The 13,377-nt window shown below is 35.3% G+C and overlaps 1 protein-coding gene across 3 annotated transcripts in view; it reads right to left on the reverse strand.

The window, feature by feature from the left end:
* The window catches only part of ATG3 (autophagy related 3), a 31,137-nt gene that overhangs the window by 12,182 nt on the left and 5,578 nt on the right, over positions 1 to 13,377 (reverse strand). For all 3 annotated transcript variants that reach the window (XM_066347966.1, XM_066347965.1, XM_066347967.1), the window contains exons 3-6: positions 11,706 to 11,755; positions 8,396 to 8,466; positions 6,999 to 7,106; positions 1,011 to 1,060 (exon numbers count right to left, since the gene is read on the reverse strand). In XM_066347966.1, coding sequence (XP_066204063.1) covers positions 1,011 to 1,060; positions 6,999 to 7,106; positions 8,396 to 8,466; positions 11,706 to 11,755 — 279 coding nt within the window. The remainder of the gene's footprint in view (positions 1 to 1,010; positions 1,061 to 6,998; positions 7,107 to 8,395; positions 8,467 to 11,705; positions 11,756 to 13,377) is intronic.

The following is a 13,377-nucleotide window of genomic DNA, read 5'->3' on the forward strand; positions in this document are numbered from 1 at the left end:
AGCAAAGCCATTTGTACAATTTCTCCTTAGTCATTCAAATTCTCCAAAAAGTATAATTTCAAAAAGATACTCAGTCTGATGAACTTGCACCCTAAGCAAGTATAAAAGTGAATTTCTAGCAAGCATTAAATTGTACACTGAAAAATATAAACCTTGTTTTAGTTTTTAACACTTCCTGTTAAGCCCAGTTATGAATCCTAAAAGATCCAAATTACAAAAACACACAAACTGTTGTGGTTAAATGTTTCATAGGGAAAAAAGGAACACAATTATTCTGTCTAAATAGTCTATTCTCAAAGCAACTTGACTATTATTTTTGCATATAATTTCAAACAACTATATAAAAATATAAGGACAATTGCAATCATTCTCGTTAGAAATGAAAAGCTAATATAGTCTGAACTAACGGAAAACTTCCAAGCAGAAAAATCCCACTCAATTATATATTTTACTTTCCCTTAAAATTGTACAATAAAACCTAACTGATTTAGCTTCCACTCATAATTTAAAATGTCATGATGCTGAATGATGCTAAAGTTTCCCTTTAAATTAAAAAAGAAAAAAAACAAACACATTAGCAATAAATTAAGAAACAAGAGGTAATGAGTAAATTACTTAAGATAATGTTTAAACTACAAAATTTAAACTATATCATTACCATCTACTAATCAGCAAGTAGATAAAACTACTTAAAAAGCCTCTCCTTTCAGAATATTTGATACTTATACTTAAAAAGGAAAAGCTATTTCTTTTAAAGTAGCTTAGAAGCCTTCTCAACTAGCAACTACCAGTTACAGTCTTAAAAATATGTTTTCTTAACCATATGACAGATTAAGGAAAAGAAGCTCTGGGAAACAGTGTTTTGGAAGTTGATATAGAAAAATGAGAGGGAAAAAAGCTATAATATAAAAGAGCTGATATAATTTGAATAATGATATGAGTAGTATTAAAAAAATTATATATGTAAATAAGTAGGTCATTGAATTTAGAAACATCTAATTAACCAGTACCTTGCTTTCCAGTGTAATCTCCTTAACTGCCTCGGTTATTCCTGTAATACCTGTTTAAAATTATGCAAAAAAGAATAACTTTAAGTTATAAACATTCCCCCGATTCAAGCAATATAAAAACATATGAAATTATCTAAATTCTCAAAACTGCTCTGAAAAGAGGAGGCAATATTAGTAGCATTTATAAAAATGAACTCTTTTAGAAATAATCCCAAAGGTACTTCTCAAATTAAAAAATAAAAATAAACATATCCATTCGGTATTTTACCAGGAATTATCCTGGTCTATCATTCCTCATTTACTATGGACTTACTTTCCTTTATTTATTTTCCTTGTGAGCCTCAATCAAAATACATAACCATTTTTAGAAATAAACAGGATGAGATTATCTGACCCATATTTACATTTTATTTAAACCCATATCAAAAATTTCCCAACATTAATATGCCCTTTGCTTCAGAAATCTAGCACATCAAGAAGTACCAATACACTTTTAGTACCAATACACAGAAATACCAATACCAAGCCTCACATTTACGTGGGGCTTTCTATTTTACTGTTTCTACATCTTTTTTAATCCTTACAAACACTATCCTGAGAGGTAGTTAGGGTAATAATTTTTCCCCCCAATGAAATAAAGTCTCCAGAAAGGTAAAATAATTGCTTGAGCCTCACAACCATTTAAGTGCAATACTGGGATTCAAATCCACATGTTCAGACTTTTGGTTCAATGCTATAACCAGTGCACCTAATGAAGCAACTACCTCAGAACCTATTTGTCTCAATGAATGTAGCAGTAAGTATATAGCAGTTCAACAAACCAGCTAATAGCATGTCTAATTCAAAATATATTCAAGGCCCAGGCCGGTTGGCTCAGTGGTAGAGCACTGGCCCAGGGTGCGGAAGTCTCAGGTTCGATTCCTGGCCGGGCACACAGGAGAAGTGTCCATCTGCTTCTCCACCCTTCCCCCTCTCCTTTCCCTCTATCTCTCTCTTCCTCTCCCACAGCCAAGGCTCCAGTTGGAACAAAGCTGGTCCAGGTGCTGAGGATGGCTCCATGGCCTCTGCCTCAGGTGTCAGAATGGCTCTGGTTTTTGCAATGGAGCAAAGCCCCAGATGGACAGAGCATCGCCCCCTAGTGGGCATGCCCGGTGGATCTTGGTCAGGCAGGTGCATGTGGAGAATCTTTCTCTCTGCTTCTCCATTTCAAACTTAAGGGGGAAAAATATATATATATATATTTACACACACACACACACACACATACACACATACATGCGCCAGCGTTCTCAATTTCATCCTCAATAAGGATGAAAATACTAAAGAAAAGTACTCTACATATAAAATATGCTATGCTCCTTTGTTAATATTCTGAAATCTTGATATATCTGTTCAGTATGTCAAAACCAAAATACAAGCCCTGGCCGGTTGGCTCAGTGGTAGAGCGTCGGCCTGGCGTGCGGAAGTCCCGGGTTCGATTCCCGGCCAGGGCACACAGGAGAAGCGCCCATCTGCTTCTCCACCCCTCCCCCTCTCCTTCCTCTCTGTCTCTCTCTTCCCCTCCCGCAGCCAAGGCTCCATTGGAGCAAAGATGGCCCGGGCACTGGGGATGGCTCCATGGCCTCTGCCTCAGACGCTAGACTGGCTCTGGTTGAAATAGAGCGACGCCCCAGATGGGCAGAGCATCACCCCCTTGGTGGGCGTGCCGGGTGGATCCCGGTCGGGTGCATGCGGGAGTCTGACTGCCTCCCTGTTTCCAGCTTCAGAAAAATACAACCCCCCCCAAAACCCCAAAATACAAGTCACTTTCACAAATGGAAAATGCCTAATTCACAACTCTAGTATAAAGCTTTTACTTTATAGTTTTTCTAAAAATTACTATATAATAGGTAGGATTACTGCATAAGAGTAAAAACCAAATCTTAACATGTTGTACTGGTATTACAAAACAATTCACTGAATCCAATATACAGAAAAAATAAACCTTTTCAAACTAAACATGATGTAGTAGTACCCCAATAAACAAGATTCTTCTAAAGGCAGGACATACTGATCCCCCAAAAATAAATAAGTAAATTTCGAATGACTCTAATGAGGTTAATATTCTCAAAAGGCTGTGACAGTTAATTTTACATAAACTTGGCTTATTATGATCAAATATTTGGTCAAACACCAAAAGTCTAGATGTAGATGTGCAGGTATATTTTAGATGTTATTAACATTTAAATCAATAGACTTTGAATAAAGCAGATTACCCTCCATAAAGCAAGTAGACCTCACCCAATAATTGAAGGCCTTAAGAAAAAAAGACTTGAAGTTACCAGGAAGAAGAGAATACTGCCTCCAAATTGCCTTTAGACTTGAGCTGCAGCAATCAACCCTTACCTGGGTCTTCAGCCTGCTGGCAAGCCTGTGGCATAAATTTCAGACTTGCAAAGTCCCACAATCATGTAAGCCAATTCCTCAAAATAAATCTATCTATATCTATATCTATATCTACAACTTTTTATCTTTATTTATATCCATATCCTGTTGATTCTATTTTTCTGGAGAACCACTACTAATACAAGGGCTAAGAGAAATCAAACCTGAAACAAGTGAAGCAGATGAAACAAGCAAACAAAAACCAAGGTGACAAGGAACCAGGCACTTGACCTTGTGAGTCAGTGGAAGCACTGTTTTCATCAAACCAGAATAGAGTTAAACCTGAAATTTTAAGGTATCACTCATAAATATTAGTTATAACTTATTATACAGTGTGTCCATAAAGTCATGGTGCACTTTTGACCAGTCACAGGAAAGCAACAAAAGACGACAGAAATGTGAAATCTGCACCAAATAAAAGGAAAACTCTCCCAGTTTCATACCTATTCGGTGCAGTTTGATGTAGGCTCATGCACAGACATTTTAGGGCTCCTTAGGTAGCTATCCCGTATAGCCTCTACAGACTCGTCACTGACTGATGGCCTACAAGAATGGGGTTTCTCCACCGAACTGCCGGTTTCCTTCAACTGCTTATCCCACCGAGTAATGTTATTCCTATGTGGTGGCGCTTTGTTATAAACGCACTGATATTCACGTTGCACTTTGGTCATGGATTCGAATTTAGCAAGCCATAGAACACTGAACTTTTCTCTGTACCATCCACATCTCGACTGGCATGGCTGTGGGCTGCTCTTCTGTATACATAGTGTTACATCATCATCTGCGCATGTGCACATGCTGCCACATCATCCTACAGAAACTGGGAGGGTTTTCCTTTTATTTGGTGCAGATTTCACATTTCTATCGTCTTTTGTTGCTTTCCTGTGACCAGTCAAAAGTGCACCATGACTTTACGGACACACTGTATATATCAAATTACTGCTTTGAAATAATATGTTGTTTTCCATATGTGAACATGTTACTTATCTGCATCAGCAGGGCAATCATTTCTTTTAGTTGTCAATTTTTGGTAACGGATTTTTGTCAATCCAATCAGACTGACACCTACTTATCTCTGTAATGAATACATTTGTAATTATGCGCTTAAATTTTAGGATAATGATTATGGAACAAAATACACTAGACAACAGAGTAACTCATTAACTTTACATCAGGAACAGTGCAGTGTTATAACCAGTGGTTCTAGTCAGTCAACAGACAATTTCCTACAGATGTGTTGTCCAACTTCCAGTTATGGGAAAACTAAAGCAGAATAGTTCAATGATGAAAATCAAAAAGTGGAGGAAAAGAGGATGATTTTTGAAATTCGTTTAAAAAGTTGTTCAATTTGCTATTTTCTTTAGGTCTTGACATAACAACACTCAACTCATTAAGGAACAAGTGGGTTTCAAATCAAGGAGACTAAGTCCTGAATCAGTGCCTATTATCACCATAAATAAATAGATGGCAGTGTGCCTTATCCAGGGTAGAGGAGAAACTGACATAACAAAGTACCTTCTTCCTGGGCAGATTCCTTAGCCTCTTTATATTGCAGTAGGTCTCAATTAAGGGCAGCGATTTTGCCCCTCATGGAATATTTGATAAAGCCTGGAGGCATTTTTGGTTGGCACAACTGGCAGAATGCTACTAGGATTTAGTGGGGAGAGCCCAGAGATATAGATAAATATTCTGTATTGTACAGAAAATGCTACAACAAAGAATTACCCAGCCCAAAATGTTAATGGTTCTAAGGTTGAGAAACCCTGCTCTACACCTACTTTTTTTTTTTAATTTTTTTTTAATTTATTCATTTTAGAGAGGAGAGGGAGAGACAGAGAGAGAGACAGAGAGAGAGAGAGAGAGAGAAGGGGGAGGAGCTGGAAGCATCAACTCCCATATGTGCCTTGACCAGGCAAGCCCAGGGTTTCGAAATGGCGACCTCAGCATTTCCAGGTCGACGCTTTACCCACTGCGCCACCACAGGTCAGGCTACACCTACTTTTAATATACCTGCTACTCTCTAGGGCTTGGAGGGAGAAAACTTATTCTTAGTATCCTAGATTTAAACTCAGAACATACTTCCTTCATAAATCTAAGTCACAAATGGTAGTTAGCTATAGTAGCACATAACAATATGCATTTACACAGTCAATACAATGTATAAGTTCAATGGCAAAACAGGTTTTTAGGACTTGAAATAAAAAAATCATATTTGGAGTTCTAAACAATTTATGCAAGCACATACTTACGAACGGCTTAAATTTAGTCCAATTGTTGAAAAAAATTTTGAACAATTTCTTTATCAGATACTATGTAGATATTGAGGCTTCAACAAAGAATCTCTACCTTCCTGATCCTTACAGTCCTTACAAATCTCTTAGTAGTCATTCAAAAAATAATTATTCAATACTTTTACTAAATGCCAGGTCTTGAAGTAAAGAGTATGAGTAGAGTATGAGTCCTGTCCTAAAGCTCATCAGCTAGCAATGGAATGACATGCAAACAGGGCTTTAAAGCAAAACAGTAGGCATACTCAGTATGTCTAATTGGCTTGCTTTCATTCTTTAGAAAATAATATGGATATTTTCAAACTGCCCCTAAAATAGCAGTACTACAGAAATATGGTATACTAACAGCATATTTTCCCATTTGTCCTACGTTTTTCTTTTTTTTTCTTTTTTTTTTTTTTTGACAAGAGAAAGAGAGAGACAGAGAGAGGTACAGACAGGAAGGGAGAGAGATGAGAAGCATCAATTCTCCACTGCGGCACCCTAGTTGTTCATTGACTGCTTTCTTATACGTACCTTGACCAGGGGGGCTCCAGCAGAGTGAGTGAACCTTTGCTCAGGCCAGCAACCTTGGGCTTCAAGCCAGCAACCTTTGGGCTCAAGTCAGCAACCATGGGGTCATGTCTATGATCCCATGCTCAAGCTGGTAACCTCAGGGTTTTGAACCTGGGTCCTCTGCATTTCAGTCCAACTCTCCATCCACTGTGCCACCACCTTGTCAGACTCCTACAGCTTCTTTTATGGTAAAAGTCTACTGTGCCCTATGTATGCTCTTCTTTGTTTGTTTTAACTCAAAGCTGTTATAAAAATATTGTAAAATAGGCCCTGGCCGGTTGGCTCAGCGGTAGAGCATCGGCCTGGCGTGCGGAAGTCCCAGGTTCGATTCCCGGCCAGGGCACACAGGAGAGGCGCCCATCTACTTCTCCACCTCTCCCCCTCTCCTTCCTCTCTGTCTCTCTCTTCCCCTCCCGCAGCCGAGGCTCCATTGGAGCAAAGATGGCCCGGGCGCTGGGGATGGCTCCTTGGCCTCTGCCCCAGGTGCTAGAGTGGCTCTGGTCGCGACAGAGCGACACCCCGGATGGGCAGAGCATCGCCCCCTGGTGGGCATGCCGGGTGGATCCCAGTCGGGCACATGCGGGAGTCTGTCTGACTGCCTCCCCGTTTCCAGCTTCAGAAAAATACTATATATATATATATATATATATATATATATATATATAGTAAAATAATTTAAAACAATGTAAACCAAATGTATGTAATTTTATTTGCCTCCTACCTGTGTTATGGTAAGTATCTACCCATCCTCCATCACCATCATCTTCTTCAATGATAGCTTCCAATTCATCTGAATATTCCATCTGTTTGCACCGCTTATAGCATGGCACTATTAAAACAAAATGGCAAATACCATTAGAAGTACATAATCTGCTTCCTATACATGCAAAAAAAAAGAAAGTTTATACCATAAAATATAGTTTTATAACCAAAATATTAAATGAATATTACAACTCACTTCTAATGAAAGTGATTAAAAAATTATATTCAGCCCAAAGACACATAATTATGTGACCACATTTATCTTTCCCTAAATCGCTTTTGCTTTTTTTACTTTTCTACTTTTTAGAAGACAAGTAGAAAAGATCTACTTGGGGTGTTCTATAAATTCTTTACCCTGATGGTCTGTGAAAACTGCAAGCTGAAGTCAGAGATGACATTGTTCAACTTCATGCTAATGAATAAAACCTTATTTTAGTAGCTTTCCTCTCGGAACATGGAGGCGCCATCTGTCACTCTCAGAGGTGGTAGGATATCCAGCTATTCATAACAGATAAACCAGTGAAAAATTCACTGCTAAATTTTACTCTATTACACAATATTGGTCTCAAGTTTTTCACATAGCAAATACGTCAATTAACAGGTATTATTATTCATATAAGCCTAAAATTGAACAATTAAAGGTAAAAACATATCCTGACTTTTTAAAAACAAGCAGGATCTAAGTGCTTAATCCTAATAAAAAAATATGCTGTAAAAAAGAAGAAACTGGTGTTTTGTACATATTTTCCCTTTCCTATACTGGGTAAAGTAAAATGGAAATCAATATATTATATTACTACCTGGTTCAATAAGGACAATAACAACTTTTTTGTGTTGTTTCCAAATTAACTTCATAAATATAATATGCTATCTGTTTCAAAACTTATTGTACATATAGGCAGTCTTTCAATAATATTATGGATAATAAAAGCTTAAGCTTTGAACTTTTAGAAGTCAAATTTAGGATCAATTTCATTTTTCATAAAAAATTTAAATTTAACGATCAAAATCAAATAGCTAAAAAAATTATGATGTCAACTTAAAGAAGAATTCCAATGAGAAGAAGTCCAGTTCTGCTAAGGCCCTTTTTCTCCATATTTTAAAACTAGACAATTTTGGCAAAAAGAAGTAACAAAAAGGAGATGAAAAATCAAATAAAGAAAATACCTTAGCAATAGAAAACCCAGAGCTTCATTAAATTTCCAAATTTGTCTGAAAGCAGCTGTAAGTACAGCTTTAAACACAAATTAAGATCAGTAAGAGCTAAGGTTTTTTTAAAAAAATTAAAAAAACACAAAGAATGAAAAAAGTAACCCTTTGTACAAAATTTACTAATATATGCAACATAATTCTTACCATTTTTGGTGACCAAAAATTGTTTGCCTGTTGGTAGATATGCCTTCACTTTCAATTCTTCACCTGTAGCCCTGAAAAAAAAAAGAGTGAAAAACATCAAAACACACACACACTTTTAAGGCAAAGGCAGAACAGAAGATATATGATCTCAAAAATCCCAAAACTACATCACCCACACTCCTGAGAAAACTGTCTTAGGACTGGTTTGGGAAGGCTGCCATAAGTGATACATCTCAGGGCATCAAGGAACATAGCAATACTATAGGGGAAATGTACTAAGAGATGCAGACTGACCTATGAGAATTTGGATTACTGCTCACAAAAATTAGGGAATATTTCAAAATGAGTATGAAGCTGTCATATAAAATATCCCCTAATTTTTGTGAACAGTATATTAGACAAAAAAATAAAATACAACTATTATGTTTACCTCTAAACAAAAAGAAAATGTTATTCCTTAGTGAGTTTTTTTATAAGCTCATTCACATTTTTAATCCTAAAGTATGCTCATCTTGAAACCAAGAGACAGAAAAATAGTTGCATAATATTACATACCAAAGTAGGTAGTTAGCAAGATCCCTGCTCCTACCACTCTTTTAAAATTGGAACTAAACTATAAAAAAGATGCTTTGAATCACTAGATGTTAAGAATAACTGAAAATAAACAAAAAAACTCTTATTAAGTGCTTATTAAGTATAGGATTTAGAACTCTAACATCACTATTTTTACTTAATCCTCAGAACCCTAAGAGGTGGGCAATGTCAATATCCCCCTTTTATAGGTAAATAAACAAGAACCTAAAGATAACCTGACCAGGTGGTGGCGCAGTGGATAGAGCGTCAGACTGGGACGTGGAGGACCCAGGTTCAAGACAGAGGTCGCCAGCTTGAGAGCAGGCTCATCTGGTTTGAGCAAAAGCTCACCAGCTTGAGCCTCAGGTCGCTGGCTCGATCAAGGGATCACTCAGTCTGCTGTAGCTCCCCAGTCAAGGCACGTATGAGAAAGCAATCAATGAACAATTAAGGTGCCACAACGAAGAACTGATGTTTCTCATCTCCCTTCCTGTCTGTCTGTCCCTATCTGTCCTTCTGACTCTGTCACCAAAAACAAACAAACAAACAAACAAACAAACAAAAACCAACCTTATGATTGCCCACAGCCATAAAACCAGAAGGTGGAAGAGCTGGGATAATGCCAAAGCAGTCCAGGGCACCTGCTTTTAAACCCTACCCCCTCTGTGGGTCATTTCCATTTTTCAGTGCTACCCTGAAATATTTCATTAAGAATTTGCTCAAAGAATCTTCTGTGGGGCATCTACTGGAATTGGACAGAGCTGGAGTGAGGTATGATGTTTGTCACAAACACATGATCATAAATTTGGAATCCTGCTGCCTTCTCGAGCTTCAGTCTAAAGTTCAAAACATCTGAACACAAAATAAAATCGGGTAGCCTTCTAGGTGTCCTTGGACCTTTCCCAAATGTCAAATTCAATAATATCATTCAGGCAATGCCTGAAGTTCTGAGGGAAGAAGAAATGGTCATGATGGCACCAAATAGACATTGGATTGGGGTATAAATGAGTTCTAAGTTACAAGGAAGTTGTTTCAACTATCACAATTTATAAAGTAGAATTATAAACTACCAACTGCTAAAAGAAGATTCTGTCCATATATATATTCCCTACAATACTATGTATCATGTGTTTAAATTAGGTAATTATAGACTATGACAAAGAAATCTGAAAAGGAATTTGTGCATCATATTGAAGAAAATTCTAAATTAGTTGTTTACAAAATGAATGTTATTTTAAATTTTATATACCTATTGAACTTCAAATATGTACAAAATATAGACCAGACCTAGCTAAATCTAGTTTTAACTTACAATTTAGGATAGAGAGGGAAAAAAAAAAGTTACCCACTCTTACTGAATCATAAAAGTTTCTATAATATTAACTCAATTTTAAATATAGGACAGAAATACATGTTTCTGTTCTACAGGAACGACAAAGACATAAAAATAAATAAATCTGACATTTTTGCCTTGATACTTAAGAAATAATTCTCTAAAAGATAAAAAGCAATTGATGATTAGCAGTAACAACTGTTGTGGATATATGTTAAATATAAAAATTATAGGGAAGAGAACAGGCCACAGATGAAAGAGAGGTCTAACTCTGGTTTAAAATAATTTATTTCTTTAAACTCTTTATATATTAAGGCAAACATTATCAATTAGAACCTGGTCACAAGCCCTGGCTGGCTAGTTCAGCCGGTTAAGCACTGCCCTGAAACACCAAGGTTGTGGGTTCATCCCCAGTCAGGGGACATATGGGAGGTGAACAATGAAGGCATAACTAAGTAGAACAACAAATGAATGCATCCCTCTTACTTTCTCTCTCAGTCCCCGTTTCTCTCTCTCTAAAATCAATCAATTTAAAAACAGAAACAAAAATAAAAAATCTGGTTAATTCTAGAAACCCTTTTCACAAATCAAAACTGCCTATCAACTACAACTGAAAAGTGTCATTAAGAAATAAAAGGATATAACAAGTGGAACAAAATATATCCCAACAAGATGATAATTCCAAACAATTCTAGAACAATTAAAATAGTTCTGCCAGTATGGAGATCAATTTTTCACCTGTCTGGTAGTTTTACCATAAGTATGCAGAAATAATGAAACTACATTTAAAAAAGATATTATTATTCAGAATATTTAAAATATGTTATAAGGTCAGCTAAGTTTCTCAAATTACTTTTACAATTAAGAGAAAAATTAACCAAAAAAATATTTGTTCTATTACCAGCAGACTGCCAATGACGACCTTAATGGGTATCAATAAAACTTTTAAAGTTTTAAGTAAATTCCAAAAAAGGGAGCATAAATTTGAATTTTGATAAAAGGTCTTGATTAAAGAACATAACCAAATCTCTGCATTAATTAATGTTATAAAATTTTCAATAAATACTTGTTAATTTGAAAAAAATGAGTTAATCAAATTTATGTCTTGAATGTTATTTTTAAAAGACATTGTAAAGAAAGGGAAAACTAGTAAAGAAAGTGAAGGAATTTATCTCAAAAATGTTTATTTTTGGTGCTAACAGAGAAAAAAAGCAGGTGTAACACCCACTTTTTCTTCCTTTATTTTACTTTTGAGTATCACTGGGGAACGGTATCTTAGAACAACCTCCCGAAGAGCATTAGACTGGTCATTCTAATTTTCATGCCTTACCTGTTTTTCAAACTGTCATAATCATGAAGTCATACATGTTACTAATTTTCTACCTTTCACCCAAGATTACTTACCATTGCCATGTTGGACAGTGGTGAACCAAGTGATCTCCAGCTGCCACAAACTATTAGGTAAAGATTTAGAAGAAATATAAAAAAAAAAGGAGAAAAAAAAATTGAACATTACTGAATGTAACAAGGCAAAATACCAAAGTGATCACTGTGTACCCTTGATACCCAATAATTTAAATTCAAACAGCACCCACATTTTTAACATCCATAAAAGTTTAAATTAATTTTTGAAGAAAAACAGTGAGTTATTTAATTCAATAATAATTCAAAGATTATTATTATTATTTAATAATCTTTGTATTAAATAATGTCAAAGGCATACATAGCGTGATACGTACAAAACTGACATTACAAGAAATAATATGCCAAAAATCATTTCATGGATAAATAAAATGTAGGGAGATCTTCCTAGTGGCTGAAAACTCAATGAAGAGCTTTGAAAATAATTACCAAATATTAATAGATACACAGCTGATATAAGAGTAGTTTATGACATTTCTTCCTCGCTTTTTTAAATTTAGGTAACATCCAATTTTGAAAGTTTTTTCACATTCTTCAAGGAATATTAGTAAGAGTGAGAACTGTAGTGTCTAATAAAAGGAAAAAAATTAAGAGCTTTTGGATTGACTTAGAAAACACAAAGACAATTAAGTTGAATCCTAAAATAAACCTTGAACTTTCTGGGCAGATTGAATATTATTATATGAGTTCTTGTTAATGAGGTTTTTCTCCAAAAATAAAAAAACTTAGGAAGAAATAGTTGAACCTTTTGAGAATTTCCATTATACATCAACATCATCTTACTGCAAGACAGAATCCTGCTCCTTTTGAGAGCAGAAAATGAAAGTATGTTTAGTATAACTGCAGTGTCCCAACTCAAGCAACATGCACACACTTTCCCAATTACAATTTCACAACAGTTCTAATTTAACATCATGTATTGTTCACGGGTTTATTACACAGCAAAAAATTACAACGTCTTTAATTTTCTAACGTCTAAGAAAACTCTGTCTATATATAATGCTCTATTTTAATTTGAGGGAGTAATGCTCTATAAAATAAGAAATCCAAAACAACACTTTAACAAGATTTAGTAGTGTATTCCCAAAAGCAAGTGTTTCTGTTCTTTTATTTTATCTTTAGAAATGTTTCTGTTCTTTTATTTCAAGGAATTTTTTTTTATTATTTAAACTTGTCAGATAAAGAAAAAAACTCAAATGAAAACAATATTCTCTCCCTCAGGTTTTAAGCATTTTGGGTCATTGCAACCAGATGCTACATTTAACTGTGGCTATCAGGATCCAATTTATTACCACCAAGAGAGTATTAATTTAACAAAATGCAAGCAAAAGAAAGAATTAAAAGTTTTTAAAAATCTTCTTTAATGACAGGGACTTGACATCACAGCTCTAATATTTTATTCCATGGTACCAAATAAGAAAAATTATAAAAAAACCCAGAATTTTACATTTTTTCTCACTAGCAATGGGCATTATTACATGCTTCATATATTCAAGTGAAATAAAATGTAAGACAAAACTCAAATTTTTAGCTTTCTTCTAGGGATTAAATATTATATAATACTAACTCCAACAAGTTAGAATCAATATTAACATTTCAGTGAGCAACTTTATTTCTGAGCTATGCTCTATTACTAGTATTCAATCAAATCATA

Source organism: Saccopteryx leptura, chromosome 8 (assembly GCF_036850995.1).
Source record: "Saccopteryx leptura isolate mSacLep1 chromosome 8, mSacLep1_pri_phased_curated, whole genome shotgun sequence".
In the NCBI taxonomy this organism is placed as follows: domain Eukaryota; kingdom Metazoa; phylum Chordata; class Mammalia; order Chiroptera; family Emballonuridae; genus Saccopteryx; species Saccopteryx leptura.